The sequence below is a fragment of the Mustelus asterias genome, chromosome 9 (genome assembly GCF_964213995.1).
Source record: "Mustelus asterias chromosome 9, sMusAst1.hap1.1, whole genome shotgun sequence".
Classification (NCBI taxonomy): domain Eukaryota; kingdom Metazoa; phylum Chordata; class Chondrichthyes; order Carcharhiniformes; family Triakidae; genus Mustelus; species Mustelus asterias.
The window spans coordinates 124,731,929-124,748,239 of record NC_135809.1 but is presented as its reverse complement, the minus strand read 5'-3'; the positions used below and the strand labels follow the sequence as shown (position 1 = coordinate 124,748,239).

Genomic DNA, 16,311 nt, shown 5'->3' with positions numbered 1-16,311 from the left:
ACAGAAACCCCGTTCCTTCCCTTACTGCCCATAATCAGCCTGTTTTCTGAAAAAGGTGTGTGTGCTTCTTAACCCCTGAATGTATGAACAATTAAATATGTGATCAGCAGCAAGCTTATGTTGAGTTTAAATAGAAGATTATTTCTTCATGCATTCACCCCAAAAATATTACACAATGTCAATCATTCACCCACTCACACTCAAGGAAAATACAGTTTTTTTTTATTCATTCTTTTGTTTTATTCATTCGTGGGACATGGGTGTCACTGGCTAGGCCAGCATTTATTGCCCATCCCTAGTTGCCCTTGAGAAGGTGGTGATGAGCTGCCTTCTTGAATCGCTGCAGTCCATGATCTGTGGATTGACCCACAATGCCGTTAGGGAGGGAATTCCAGGATTTTGATCCAGCAACCACAAAGGAACGGCGATGTACTTCCAAGTCAGGATGGTGAGTGGCTTGGAGGGGAGCTTGAAGGTGGTGGTGTTCCCATTTATCTGCTGCCCCTTGTCCTTCTAGATGGAAGTGGTCGTGGGTTTGGAAGGTGCTGTCTAAGGATCTCTGGTGAATTGCTGCAGTGCATCTTGCAGATAGTACACACTGCTGCTACTGAGCGTCGGTGGTAGAGGGATTGAATGTTTGTAGATGTGGTGCCAAATAAGCGTGCTGCTTTATTGTGGATGGTGTCAAGCTTCTTGAGTGTTGTTGGAGCTGCATCCAACCTGGCAAGTGGGGAGTATTCCATCACACTCCTGACATGTGCCTTGTAGATGGTGGATAGGCTCTGGAGAGTCAGGAGGTGAGTTCAAGAGAATAGTGCAATTCTACAGGTTATGAGCAAAAGAAAAGTTTGCAATTCAAGTGATTGGCTTGGCTTGGAGAACACATTCTTCACTCCTGAAGTGTCAATAGATGAAGTCCAGGAGCAGAAATGTTGCAGGATTCTGTCGGCGTGATGGACTTTCTGCAGGCCACAAAGTTAGTACATGTCTTGTTAGCAGGCAGTTGGTTTTCTGTACTGGTGAACTTGAAAAAGAACAGACTTGGAGACCTCACGATGCTGCAGTCTCCAGATATGAAGACATAGATGTTGCTGCTCTCTCTCCTGCTGCTGTTGTTTGCAGTTGTTATGTCTTGCAGACAACACTTTCAATTAAAAGGATGGCTGGCCAACCAATATGGCTGCCATACCACATGGCTTCCCTATCCCCGTTTCCAAAGATAGTGTGTTTCAATGGATTGGCCAAAACCTGGCTATTGTTTGCTGGCACTCACCAAGGAGACAACTCTCTCAAAAAAAAACCCATCACTGTCCTGGTTTCAGAACAACCCATTCAAGTCAGGAAACATATTTTGGATGGTTTCAGGAGATGAGCAATGGAATTTTAGTCTGGATGTGACCTTTTGCCCTTTCAAGGCAGTGTGGTAGTTTGAATCCACAGTCCAAGTCAGGTGACTCATGACAGCCATCTTTTGCAGCATTTTATAAAATAAAAGCCAGCTCAAGAAGATTCCACACTGACTATTAAAAGGTTATGGGTAGGTCATGCCTTTACTGTACATGACAATTGAAAGCAAGAGCGATTGACTAACAAGTGGGATAAAATTCTAGATTGAGTAGTGCAGGAAAAAGACAAGAAATCATTTAAGAAACAATTAGCTACTCTTTTTTTATATTCATTCGTGGGACATGGGCGTCGCTGGCCGGCCAGCATCTATTGTCCATCCCTAGTTATCCATCCCTTGACTCAGCCATTTCAGAGGGCAGTTGAGAGTCAACCTCATTTCTGTGGCTCTGGAGTCACATATAGGGCAGACCAAATAAGGACGGAAGATTTCCTTCCCTAAAGTGAACCAGATGAGGTTTACTGAGAATCGACAATGGTTTCTTGGTCATCAATAGATTCTTAATTCCAAATATTTTTTATTGAATTCAAATTGCACCATCTGCTGTGGTGGGATTCGAACCCAGGTTCCCAGAACATCAGCTGAGTTTCTGGATTAATAGTCTCGCAATAATAGCACCAGGCCATTGCCTCCAGAGGGGAGGCAAAGGGGCTTTAGGATGTTTCTAGATGTATGAACTTCAAGCATAACTATTCTGCTTTAAGCAATGGCAGAAGCACGCTAACCCTAGGTCTGGATACGGTACGACTACACATCACGTTAAAAGTATATACGACTCAACACAGAATTCATTACTTTCCCTTGGAATCATTATCATTTGCTATTTGGTATGTCATTTTCCAGCTGTTCCATGATCGGTCAAATTCTTGAAGTATATTTGGAAATCTGTCAGCTAAAGTCCAGAATCTCCGATGAGACATAGATTCTAAATCTACAAATGGCAGCCTCTGTGGATGTGTTGTAACCAATAACGTTGAGATGAGAGATAAATAGCTTGTCTCTCCCCATCCTTCAGATGGACCTCTTGTCTGCTCAGCAGAAAAATAATTTCACTGCAGAGTTCTGAAGAGACTCAGGCAGGTTCTACTACAGCAGGGCATCAAATCGCATCTCCGCTCTGAATTAGACTCACCTCTGCACCCATGTGCCATCTAAGCTATATGCCTATGCAGCCGCAAAACATCCCACTATGTGCCATGCACTTAATTATTACACACGCAATCCCAGCCACTCCACCCATCGTAACAATGTTATTTTTTTCCCCCCTCTCTGTGCAATGTGCAACTTGAGAGGGATGCTGTGCCCTGACTGAGTGTAGTGAGATGTGGTTAAACACCCCTTCTTCCCCGCAAACAATATGTCCACCTGAAGGGGCCACAGGGGCCTGCAGAAGTTTGGTAGTGGAGGAAGGAGGGTGGGATGGAGGTGGGGTAGTTTATTGTGGAGAAACATGACCAGGTTTCTGTTGTTTCTTTTACAATAACTTTCTCGTTTTGGAATGGGGTTGCCTTCTTTCTGTGGTAGGCTATTTTTGGAGCCTGATGCATTTTATTTGATGAAATTTGCATTCTTGGCATCAGTCTTCTGAAGATTTTTAAAAAGTTATTTGAAAATAACTAATTTCACAGTTCTTAAATGTTTGGTGTTGAGGACAAGTGGAGCGACAACAATAATCTCTCCCTCAATGTCAACAAAACAAAGGAGATTGTCATTGACTTCAGGAAGTGTAGTGGAGGACATGCCCCTGTCTACATTAATAGGGACGAAGTAGAAATGATCAAAAGCTTGAAATTTTAGGTGTCCGGATCACCAACAGTCTGTCCTGGTCCCTCCACGCGGATGCTATAGTTAAGAAAGCCCACCAACCAACACCTCTACTTTCTCAGGAGACGAAGGAAATTTGGCATGTCCGCTATAACTCTCACCAACTTCTACAGATGCACCATAGAAAGCATTATTTTTGGTTGTATCAGAGCTTGGTATAGCTCCTGCTCGGTCCAAGAACGCAAGTAATTACAAAGGGTCGTGAACGAAGCCCAGTCCATCACTCAAACCAGCCTCCCATCCATTGACTCTGTCTACACTTCCCGCTGCCTCGGAAAAGCAGCCGGCATAATCATGGACCCCACCCACCCCGGACATTCTCCCTTCCACCTTCTTCTGTTGGGAAAAAGATACAAAAGTCTGAGGTCACATTATAACCGACTCAAGAACAGCTTCTTCCCTGCTGCTGTCAGGCTTTTGCATTGTTGCTTTGCTTAGAGATGTGCTTAGTTTTGACAAACCTTAATCAGGATTACTGACCATCATTGGTATTTCAGTTAAAGGGAACAGTCAGCATTTTATTCTGCTTGTAATACAACTATTAAAATACAGGTTTATTTTTCAATTAAATCTAGGGTCATGTCTAAGCATGGTTTAGATTATCATCATACAATCACAGAATGCCTACAGTGCAGAAAGAGGCCATTCTGCCCATCAAGCCTGCACCGACATTAATCCTACCAGTTTTTAAAATTTGTTTTATTAGTGTCAAAGAACAAAGAACAAAGAACAGTACAGCACAGGAAACAGGCCCTTCGGCCCTCCAAGCCTGTGCCGCTCCTTGGTCCAACTAGACCAATCATTTGTATCCCTCCATTCCCAGGCTGCTCATGTGACTATCCAGGTAAGTCTTAAACGATGTCAGCGTGCCTGCCTCCACCACCCTACTTGGCAGCGCATTCCAGGCCCCCACCACGCTCTGTGTAAAAAACGTCCCTCTGATATCCGAGTTATACTTCACCCCTCTCAGCTTGAGCCCGTGACCCCTCGTGATCGTCACCTCCGACCTGGGAAAAAGCTTCCCACTGTTCACCCTATCTATACCCTTCATAATCTTGTACACCTCTATTAGATCTCCCCTCATTCTCCATCTTTCCAAGGAGAACAACCCCAGTCTACCCAATCTCTCCTCATAGCTAAGACCCTCCATACCAGGCAACATCCTGGTAAACCTTCTCTGCACTCTCTCTAACGCCTCCACGTCCTTCTGGTAGTGCGGCGACCAGAACTGGACGCAGTACTCCAAATGTGGCCTAACCAGCGTTCTATACAGCTGCATCATCAGACTCCAGCTTTTATACTCTATACCCCGTCCTATAAAGGCAAGCATACCATATGCCTTCTTCACCACCTTCTCCACCTGTGTTGCCACCTTCAAGGATTTGTGGACTTGCACACCTAGGTCCCTCTGTGTTTCTATACTCCTGATGACTCTGCCATTTATTGTATAACTCCTCCCTACATTATTTCTTCCAAAATGCATCACAAGTAGGCTTACATTCACACTGTAATGAAGTTCCTGTGAAAATCCCCCAGTTGCCACACTCTGGCGCCTGTTCAGGTACACTGAGGGAGAATTTAGCATTGCCAATGCACCTAACCAGCATGTCTTTCAAACTGTGGGAGGAAACTAGAGCACCTGGAGGAAACCCACGCCGACACAGAGGGAACGTGCAGACTCCGCACAGACAGTGACCCAAGCTAGGAATTGAACCCGGGTCCCTGGTATTGTGAGGCAGCAGTGTTAACCACTGTGCCACCCCTCAAGCTCTTACCCTGTAAACCCCATCCATTCACCCTGCTAGTCCCCCTGACACTAAGGGGCAATTTAGCATGGCCAATCCACCTAACCAGCACACTGATGGAGTGTGGGAGGAAGTCAGAGTACCCGGCCGAAACCCACGAGAACACAGGGGAGGATGTGCAAACTCCACACAGATGGTCACCCGAAGCTGGAATTGAACCCGAGTCCCTGGCGCTGTGAGCCGGCCAACGTTGTCTACCTGATACGCTGCAGGAAAGGATGTCCCGAGGCATGGTACATTGGGGAAACCATGCAGACACTACGACAACGGATGAATGAACACCGCTCGACAATCACCAGGCAAGACTGTTCTCTTCCTGTGGGGGAGCACTTCAGCAGTCACGGGCATTCAGCCTTGGATCTTCAGGTAAGTGTTCTCCAAGGCGACCTTCACGACACACGACAGCGCAGAGTCGCTGAGCAGAAACTGATAGCCAAGTTCCGCAGACATGAGGACGGCCTAAACCGGGATGTTGGATTTATGTCACATTATCAGTAACCCCCACAGCTTGCCCCTGGTCTTGCATAATCTCACCAGCTGTTCTGTCTGGAGACAATACACATCTCTTTAACCTGTGTTTAATGTTCCCTCCAACCACATTATCTGTACCTTTTAAGACCTGGCTGGCTGTAGAGATTTGCATTCTAATTAGTATTCTGTAACTTGATTTCTGTGTCTGTGCACTGTTGGAGAACAGAGACTACTCCATCTGACGAAGGAGCAGCACGCTCCGAAAGCTTATGGTATTTGCTACCAAATAAACCTGTTGGACTTTAACCTGGTGTTGTGAGACTTCTTGCTGTGAGGCAGCAGTGCTAACCACTGTGCCGCCTTGAGACTCTTCTATTATGCATCTGTGTCCCACCACATTATGATACACATCTTGGCTGGTGCTCAAGACAAATATACAATTTCTCCCAGAAATAAAAATGTCAAATTTCACCTTCGATAAAACATTCCACCAGAGCCTGGTGCTTTATTCCACAGTTCACTACGTTCTGGCAAGGCAAAAAAGCTCATTCGCACCATCAGTGGACAAGCTCAAATGCCAAAAGAAGTTTTGGCAAAGATATCTCACCATCTGAACTACCCAACCACCTTGAAATATATCATGTACGTATTTCTCGAGCATCAGATTGCGAGTGAAGATGCAATTTTAAAAGTAAAAAGCTAACGCACCTCTCACAAAATAGGCAACGAATTTGTACTTGTTCCTTGCTCTGCTCATCTTCGTCCCAGTCACACCATTCCTCATCGTCCATCTCCGACAGTTCAGGCATCTCATCTGTAACATCCTCACTATCTATCAGAGGGTTAAAAAAAACATCAGTGACATTCTTCTCTGTTTATCAGGGAAAAGAAGAGAAAACTTGTCAAAAAGCTGTTAAGTTATGAGGTCGATCACAAGTCGCACACAGTAAAAACTGGGCTTTGTAAATCATGTTACAACAGCCGTGCACAAAACAGCATGCCGGCATGCTGCAGGTGGCACGGTGACACAGTGGTTAGCACTGCTGCCTCACAGCGCCAGGGACCAAGGTTCGATTCCCGGCTCGAGTCACTGTCTGTGTGGAGTCTGCACGTTCTCCCCATGTCTGTGTGCATTTCCTCCGGGTGCTCCGGTTTCCTCCCACAGTCTGAAAGACGTGCTGGTTAGGTGCATTGGCCATGCTAAATTCTCCTTCAGTGTACCTGAATAGGCGCTGGAGTGTGGCGGCTAGGGGATTTTCACAGTAACTTCATTGCAGTGTTAATGTAAGCCTACCTGTGACACTAATAAATAAACTTAAAACTTGAACCCCTTCTTACCCCTACTGTGTGACAGCTCTACTGCAACTCCCATAGAATCCCTACAGAATCACAGCATAGTCCAGAAGGAGGCTGTTCGGCCCATCGAGTTTTCTCACAGACTATCTTATCCAGGTCCTCTCCCCTGCCCTATCCCTGTAACCCCACATATTTACCATGGTTAATCCATCTAACCTACACATTTTGGGACACTGAGGGGCAATTTAGCATGGCCAATCCTAACCAGCACACCATTGGATTATGGGAGGAAACCAGAGCACCCGAAAGAAATCCACACAAACACAGGGAGAACGTGCAAACTCCACACAGTGACCCAAAGCTGGAATTGAACCTGGGTCCCTGGCACTGTGAGGCAGCAGTGCTAACCACTGTGTCACAGAAAGGGAATAAGCTGTCAAGATGTGGGTGAGCAGGTGAAATTAATTGAAAACTAAAGCAAATTGAGCAATGATGTTGAAATAGACAATGAAGAAGCTGAAAGAATCAATAACAACTTCTTATAGCGCCTCTAACATACTGAAATGTCCCAGGATGGTGTCACAATGGTTAGCACTGCTGCCTTACAGCGCCCTGGGTTCAATTCCCGGCTTGGGTCACCATCTGTGTGGAGTTTGCATGTTCTCCCCGTGTCAGTGTGGGTTTTCTCCGGGTGCTCCGGTTTCTCCCACAGTCCAAAGATGTGCAGGTTAGGTGAATTGGCTGCGCTAAATTCTCCCTCAGTGTACCCGAACAGGCGCTAGAGTGTGGCGACTGGGGGATTTTCACAGTAACGTCATTGCAATGTTAATGTAAGCCTACTTGTGACACTAATAAATAAACTTTACTTTAGGTGTTTCACGTGAGCATTACAAACCAAAATACAGTCATGGCACTGAACCACATTGAGTCTTAAACCTCGACCAAAGAGGTTACAATCTGGGGTCTAACTCCCTGTGCTAGATGTACATTCCTAACACACACCGCCTGATGCTGTCAAGATCTATCCTTTGTCAACACACAAGAAACACACAGTCACCCTCTCTGAACAGATGAAATGATCAGAAAATTGCGACCCGGAGCGCTTCGCCGACAGAAGTACTGGCTAAAAGACAGTGGCGTTCGGTGTCCGGTTCAGAATGTGCAAGAGCCCAGCTCTAATTGACTCCACATCGAGCCGAACCTCACAGCGACAGAGACTAGAGTGAGCACAGCACCCCCGCTACATTGTTACACTCTCCGCAATGTTACAATTCACACCCCTTCCGCAATGTTACAATTCACACCGCTCTTCATTCATTCATCCTTCTCTTATCCACGTGTGTTTACCTCGACGTTCAGCCATGTTCACTCTGCAGGGTCCATCAGAAATCTCTCCACCAACCAGCCCTGTTCACTTCCAGGTCAGTGGGATGGTTCATTTCGAGGGAATAGGAAGTATTGTGTGCACATTTCAAATCAAACACTCGACATGCAGCTAGTTATGTCAGCGGGGCGTGCTCCATCCGGATTTAGATCTGATCATGAAATTTCTGTTCAATCGCAATACTTAGGAGGATTAGCCTCTGATTAAAATCCAAATAAAAGTATCTTTTTTTTTTAGCTCCATCTAGTGCTTTCACTGAGAATTCGCAATGTTTGGATCGAAACGAGATGGCCAATATGTAGCAGCAGTGACATTTTATCAGCGGAAAGCTTCATCTTCTGAATCCCAGCTCCTAAATGGAAAAAGTGCAGGGCAAGATCCGTTGAATTGTGAGCACCCCTTTGTAGGATTAAACTAAGCCCATAGTTTGGGCGACACACCAACACGGTGGTTAGCACTGCTGCCTCACAGCGCCAGGGACCCAGGTTCGATTCCCAGCTTGAGTCGCTGTTTGTGCGGAGTCTGCACATTCTCCCCGTATCTGCATGGGTTTCCTCCGGGTACTCTGGTTTCCTCCCACAGTCCAAAAGACATGGTGGTTAGGTACATTGGCTGTGCTAAATTCTCCCTCAGTGTACCCGAACAGGTGCCAGAGTGTGGCGACGAGGGGATTTTCACAGTAGCTTCATTGCAGTGTTAATGTAAGACTACTTGTGACACTAATAAACTTTTTAAAATAACTTTAGTTTATCCTTCAAAGGACTCGTTTCTCATTCCAGAGTACCCTGATAAAAACATTTTACACTCTTAATGCTTTTTGAAACTACAATTTTTGGACGGAGTGGGAATGTTTTCAAAGCTTTTTTCTTTCGGGATTTTCTGCCAAGTTCATGAAAGCAAGAAGAATCTCTTCGCCAAGATGTCATTAATGGGTAAAAAAATATAACATTTCAGAAATTAAAACATTTCCGCAATGTATTTCCCCCCAGAATCACCTGCAATATAAATAGGATTCAACTTAATCAATGTAAGCATTTTAGAATTGAGGATATGAGAATCCCTTTTGGAAAAAAATAGGGTTTCCTAATGTTGTAGGCTCATAGAATCCTTACAGTACAGAAGGAGACCACTCAGCCCATCTAGTCTGTACCAACCACCACCCAGAGCCTATTCCCATAACCCCACACATTTACCATGCTAATCCCCCTGACACTCGGGTCATTTTTACCATGGCCAGTCAATCAATTAGGAGGTCCACCTCCTAACCCATGCACATCGTTAGACTGTGGGAGGAAGCCGGAGCAGCCGGAGGAAACTCATGCAGATACGGGGAGAACGTGCAAACTCCACACAGACAGTGACCAAGGCCGGAATCGAACCCGGGTCCCTGGCGCTGTGATGCAGCAGTGCAAACACTGTGCCACCGTACACACCTCAAGCCTGTAATTAGCAGATGAATTTATAAGAATGAATGTTAATATTACTCGCAGCCGATGTGTTCCAGCTGGGGCGAGACTTCAATTTAAATGTCACATTTCTACAGCAAAATGCTGTGAAAAAGTGAAGTTATGAATGAAGTTACTGCCGCTTTCCTACCCCTGAGGCCGGAATAAATATTTAAATAAATACAAGCAGCTTTTCCGGATACGCCCAGAAATGAATATTGAGCTGGGAGGTGAGCCGTACCCGGCTGCAGAAACCAGGCGGGAGTGGGCTGAGTGCTGGAGGTTCCTCTCCATGGGAGAGGAATTTTTGTTTCCCAGCCACGGGAATCACAGCAGGCGAGCGGCGGACCATGGAAAGATCCATTGACCTACGGTTTTAGGATGAGGAGTTACTATTAATAGTAAAGGCCTACATAAAGCCTACATAAAATGGAGAATGCTTACATAAATAAAGGTATGTCAGAATCACTCCCAATAACATTGAGCAGTGATTGCTTTATTATCGTCACATCTATTAGTATACATTGAGAAGTATTGTTTCTTGCACGCTATACAAACAAAACATACTGTATTCATAGGGTACATAGGGCAGGAGGAAAGAAGAGAGTGCAAAATATAGTGTTACAGTCATAGCTAGGATGTAGAGAAAGATCAGCTTAATATAAGGTAAGTCCAATCAAAAGTCTGATGGCAGCAGGGAAGAAGCTGTTCTTGAGTCGGTTGGTACATGATCTCAGGCTTTTGTATCCTTTTCCCGACAGAAGAAGGTGGAAGAGAGTATTTCTTGCCGTTCTGGTCAGAGGAGGGCCGAATCACATTCATTCTAGCTAGCAGTTTTGGGTGAGACACACTCTAAAGCAGGGAAGTTAGAATTGGAACTAATGGGGAAAGTAACTTCGAACACAGAACAGTTGCGCTGCGTAATTCTGTGAAACCCAACACAAGAGTTCTAATATACTGCCATCATTCTCATGGAATCCATATAGTGAAGGAGGCCATTCAGCCCATTCAAATCTGAACCAACTCTCCGACAGAGCATTTCATAGAAACCATAGAATCATAGAAACCCTACAGTGCAGAAGGAGGCCATTCGGCCCATCGAGTCTGCACCGACCACAATCCTACCCAGACCCTACCCCCACATATGTACCCGCTAATCCCTCTAACCTACGCATCTCAGGATTCTAAGGGGCAATTTTTAACCTGGCCAATCAACCTAACCCACACATCTTTGGACTTCAACCAGGTCCCATCTCTGTAACCCCACATATTTACCCCACTAATCTCCCTAACCTACACACCTCAAGGGACAATTTAGCATGGTCAATCCACCTAATTTACATATCTTTGAACTGTGGAAAGAAACCAGAGCACCCAGAGGAAATCCACACAGACACTGGAAGAACATGTGAACTCCACACAGACAGTTACTCTAGGCTGGAATCGAATCGATGTCCCTGGCACTGTGAGATAGCAGTGCTAATTACTTTGCCATCCATGCTGCTATTCAATAGTGAAGAGGACAGTCGGACTATCATCCAATCTTTTGCAGTAAAATGGAAAGATTATTTATATAACTAATGGTTAAAGTAAGCATTACAATATTTCCCTCAATATCATGGATTTGAATTCCACGCAGAAAACCTGTTGAACCTCATATGATTTTCATTCATAATTCCACCCAGTCATCTGTGCCACTATAGTATGACGGTGAACACAATCTTTACAGATGCACCATAGAAAGCACTCTTTCTGGTTGTATCACAGCTTGGTATGGCTCCTGCTCTGCCCAAGACCGCAAGAAACTACAAAAGCTCATGAACGAAGCCCAATCCATCACACAAACCAGCCTGTCACGCATTGACACTGTCTACCCTTCCTGCTGCCTCGGAAAAGCAGCCAGTGTAATTAGGAACCCCACACACCCCGGTCTTCCACGTTCTTCCTTCGAGAAAAAGATACAAAAGTCTGAGGTCACATACCAACTGACTCAAGAACAGCTTCTTCCTTGCTGCCATCGGACTTTTGAATGGACCTACCTCGTATTAAGTTGATCTTTCTCTGCACCCTAGCTATGACTGTAACACTACATTCTGCACTCTCTCCTTTCCTTCTCTATGAACAGTATGCTTTGTCTGTTTAGTGTACAAGGAACAATACTTTTCACTGTATACAAATACATGTGACAATAATAAATCAAATCAAATCAAAAACATTCTGAAGATTCTGTACCGATACCAAGAGGTACCAAGAGGCACACATCATTATCTGCCAAATACTGGATTCACAATCCTTGGAATTATCAGAAACCCAAACACAAGGCAGCCTATCATCAGAATCTTTATCTCCAAAGATCCCAGGATTCAAGACATTGTCTTCTGTGCTCTGGGTTACAAATGGAAAGCCAACAGATAAACATCAATGATTTTACACCACTTACGACATGCTATTAACTTTGCATCTTGGGGATGGCTTTGAAAACTACTTAAATGGTTAACACACTCGTTGCTTGGACATTTGATGATGATACAAACCAATAGTAGTGATTCATCAAGTTAGTAGTTTAATCATCGCTCCTCCTCCCTCAGGTACCATGCACTGCTGGCCATGCACTTGCATTAGATTGGTTCATGATTATGGAATAATTGTTGTGCTTACATACTACTGCAATAACTTGTCATTGCAACCATTCCATTGCTGACCAGGAAACTCTCCTGTTCTTTACTCCCTCCCATCAGGTGTACTGGACAGATTTATAGGCTGATAATCAACATTATGCCTGCACCTTCTGTGACTTGAAACCGGAGCTTCTGTAAAGTTTGTAAAGTTTATTTATTAGTAGGCTTTCATTAACACTGCAATGAAGTTACTGTGAAAATCCCCGAGTCGCCACACTCTGGTGCCTGTTGGGGTACACTGAGGAAGAATTTAGCATAGCCAATGCAACTAACCAGTTGCATGGGTTTCCTCCGGGTGCTCCAGTTTCCTCCCACAGTCCAAAGATGTGCAGGATGGGTGGATTAGCCAAATACTGTGGGACTGTGGGAGGAAACCCACGCAGACAGGGTGAGAATATGCAGACTCCACACAGACAGTGACCCAAGCCGGGAATTGAACTCTGGTCCTTGGTGCTGTGAGGCAGCAGGGTTTAACCACTGTGCCACCATGCCACCCTTTGTCCCAGAGATAGGGGCGTTACTCACTGCGCCACAAGACCTCCCTATCATCACTGCTGATATCAACTAAAATCTGGTATTGCTTCCACATAAAACCTTTATTTTCATTGTGTTATTCAAATGTTGGCTTATGATATACTTTTGATTTCATTTGATTTTTGATTTGATTTATTATTGCCACATGTATTAACATACAGTGAAAAGTATTGTTTCTTGCACGCTATACAGACAAAGCATACCGTTCATAGAGAAGGAAACGAGAGAGTGCCGAATGTAGTGTTACAGTCATAGCTAGGGTGCAGAGAAAGATCAACTTAATGCAAGGCAAGTCCCTCAAAAGTCTGACAGCAGCAGGGAAGAAGCTGTTCTTGAGTCGGTTGGTACGTGACCTCAGACTTTTGTATCTTTTTCCTGACGGAAAAAGGTGGAAGAGAGAATTCCAGGGTGGGGTCCTTAATTATGCTGACTGCTTTGCCAAGACAGCGGGAAGTGTAGACAGAGTCAATGGATGGGAGGCTGGTTTGCATGATGGATTGGGTTACATTCACGACCTTTTGCAGTTCTTTACAGTCTTGGGCAGATTAAATTAAATCAAATTAGAATCATAGAATCGCTACAGTGCAGGAGGCCATTTGACCCAACAAGTCTGTACCCCCAGAGTACCTTACCCAGACCGTCTCTCTCACCCTATCACTGTAACCCCACATATTTACCATAGCTATTCCACCAACGTACACATCTTGGGACAATAAGGGGCAATGTAGCATGGCTAATCCACCCATCCCGCACATCTTTGGACTGTGGGAGGAAACTGGAGCACCCGGAGGAAACCCACGCAGACATCGAGAGAACGTGCAGACTCCACACAGACAGTCACCCAAAGCCAGAATTTAACCTGCGTCTTTGGCGCAGTGAGGCAGCAGTGCTAACCACAGTGCCACCAAATTAATAGACACACTATTTGTCTACTTGTAAGGTTAGTGTAAGAATATTGGATTTTGTTTAAAGAGCACACCATGTAAAACAGCATTCAGAACTGTCTGAATCCAACATCATTGACAATAAAGTTGTGTTAAAAGCAGTGCAGTCAAATCATAGGACAGCAGAGGGTGCTGTTTTCAAGATTACCGGTCTTAAATAAATGTCACAATGCAAGCTTTAGATTTTAATTTTAGGTCTAATTTATAAAGAGATTAACCACACTTTTTGTTTTAAATTGGAACATTAGGAAATGCTTGTAGAGGTTTTCCATTTGCATTTGGGGCAGCACAGTAATTAGCACTGCTGCCTCACAGCGTCAGGACCTGGATTCGATTCAGGCCTTGAGTGACTGTGTGGAGTTTGCACGTTCTCCCTGTGTCTGTGTGGGTTTCCTCCGACAGTCCAAAGATGTGCAGGTTGGGTGGATTGGCTATGCTAAATTGCCCCCAAATGTCTCTAGATGTGTAGGTTAAGGGGATTAGCAGGGTAAATGCGTGGGGTTACGGGGATAGGGTGGGGGTGTGGGCCTGTTCTGTTGGAGAGTCAATTCAGGCTGGTTGGGCCAAATGGCCTCTTTCTGCACTGTAGGGGTTCTATGGTATTAAATTCCCTTTCTGTGGTTTCTGAGTGCAATATTTAAGAACAAATGAGATTATTTTGACATGCAGCAGGATGAGGAGGCAGGGCACTGGAGAAAGAAAAAAATCCGTTTGACGTGAACTGGGCAGTAGGGGTCCAAAAATGGGCTGGTAATTTTTACATCCTGCTATCCTGGCCCACTCTTTCACAGAAGACTATCGTGATGCCCTGGGAGCAAGCTAACAAGTGATAGGTCACTTTCCCATGCACATCAGCACCCTAATGATACTTAATAAGGACAGAATAGGAGTAACAACACAGCACCTTGTGGGAAAATTATGACTCACCTTCTATCTCAAATTCATTTGGCCATTGTGACGATACTGTGCCTTTAAGAAATGTATTTTAGTCATGTTTCTTGTGCAGGATCTATTTTAGCAGTTTTCTTATTAACGGTGCCATTTGGTCTGTAATGGGCATCCTCTATTGTTACTGCAGCAGCATAACTGTTCCTAATTGCCTAATTGCCAGAATGTTTGTTTTAATCTGAACGAATGTTGTTCTGCTGCTCCTCGTGTTTTCCCCTGGGGTTTTGCAGAGTAGGACTTGATTAGGTCATGTGACAGAAGAATCAGGGTGACTGGGTGGAGCTAGGCTTACGCAGAGAACTAAGGCTCAGATGCTGCTTGGAGTTGTTAGAAAGCAGTGCCTCTCTTTTCTCTCTCTGGATTTAAGAGACTGGAATCTACCAGGAAATGTCTATTTCTCGGAGGTCCTGTTGATTGGGGTGGATCTTTCTCTCAGAGTCTGCTGTATGAGAATCAGAAGTCAGGTGTCTGTCTGGATCTCTATCCAAAGGTGTTCAAAGGCTGAAAATCCAGCATCCACAAAACCGTATCCGCTTTTGGTGCTAACTAGTACTGAAGAAGGAATTTAGGTCTATGGGAATAGTGCTAAATTAGAACAATAGAGATGGATAACTATCAAGAATTATACTTTGTCATGTTAAAGTATTGGAGTTGGTAAAAGTTATGCTAATTCTTTTTGTTATATTCTAACTGTAACATTTGTTTTGATAAAAGCTTCCTCATGGGTCAATTGAATCATACCTTGAGCGATACACCTTATTCTCACTCTAATGCCAAAACAATACGGAAAGTTAAGGTCGAGGCTAACTTCATAATCTACCTTGACGCTCTGCTCCCTAACACCCATCCAATCAATTCCCTTTATCTGTGCAAGACCCAATTACAATTTTACACAGCATGTGAGTGGATCTATTTGTCCCACTGCCTCTTCCCATGTGTACTGGCACCCTTATCAACAAAATGTTCATTTACTTTTTGTGTGAATTCAGAAGCCAAGGAGTTCCTCCTGGCTGCACAAAAATATCACAGGCCACTTGGGGGTGGCACAGTGGCCAGCACTGCTGCCTCACAGCGCCAGGGACCCTGGTTCAATTCCAGCCTCGGGTCACTTCTCCCGTATCTGCGCGAGTTTCCTCTGGGTACTCCGGTTTCCTCCCACACTCCAAAGATGTGCGGTTTAGGTTGATTGGCCGTGCTAAATTGACCCTAGTGTCAGGGGGATTAGCAGGGTAAATATGTGGGGTTACGGGAATAGAGCCCGGGTGGGACTGTGGTCGGTACAGACTCGATGGGCCAAATGGCCTCCTTCTGCACTGTAGGGATTCTATGAATCTGGCCCTGCGTCCTCCCGCTCTCCACTGCCTTCGTATCGCCTGTCCCATCCTGTCTCTCCCTGCACCTACCTGCAGATCTCTGCTGGTGTCCCACCACTGCTGAGGTAGAAACACAATCGGACAGCCATGTGGGTGACCCGTGATTCATTGCTGTATTAAAGTGAGGCAAGGGCCTGAAAATCTCGACCTTCTCCTCACCATGGGCACCGGTATGCTTTTGCCACCACGGGGTACAAATGTATA

The 16,311-nt window shown here is 45.0% G+C and overlaps 1 protein-coding gene across 1 annotated transcript in view; it reads right to left on the bottom strand.

Moving 5' to 3' along the window:
• prmt3 (protein arginine methyltransferase 3) overlaps positions 1 to 8,433 on the bottom strand; it is a 209,185-nt gene extending 200,752 nt beyond the window's left edge. Inside the window, exons 1-2 of the mRNA XM_078220999.1 lie at positions 8,149 to 8,433; positions 6,214 to 6,337 (exon numbers count right to left, since the gene is read on the bottom strand). Of these exons, the coding sequence (XP_078077125.1) occupies positions 6,214 to 6,337; positions 8,149 to 8,164 (140 nt within the window). The 5' untranslated portion in view covers positions 8,165 to 8,433. The remainder of the gene's footprint in view (positions 1 to 6,213; positions 6,338 to 8,148) is intronic.
• Between the last annotated feature and the right edge of the window lie 7,878 nt (positions 8,434 to 16,311).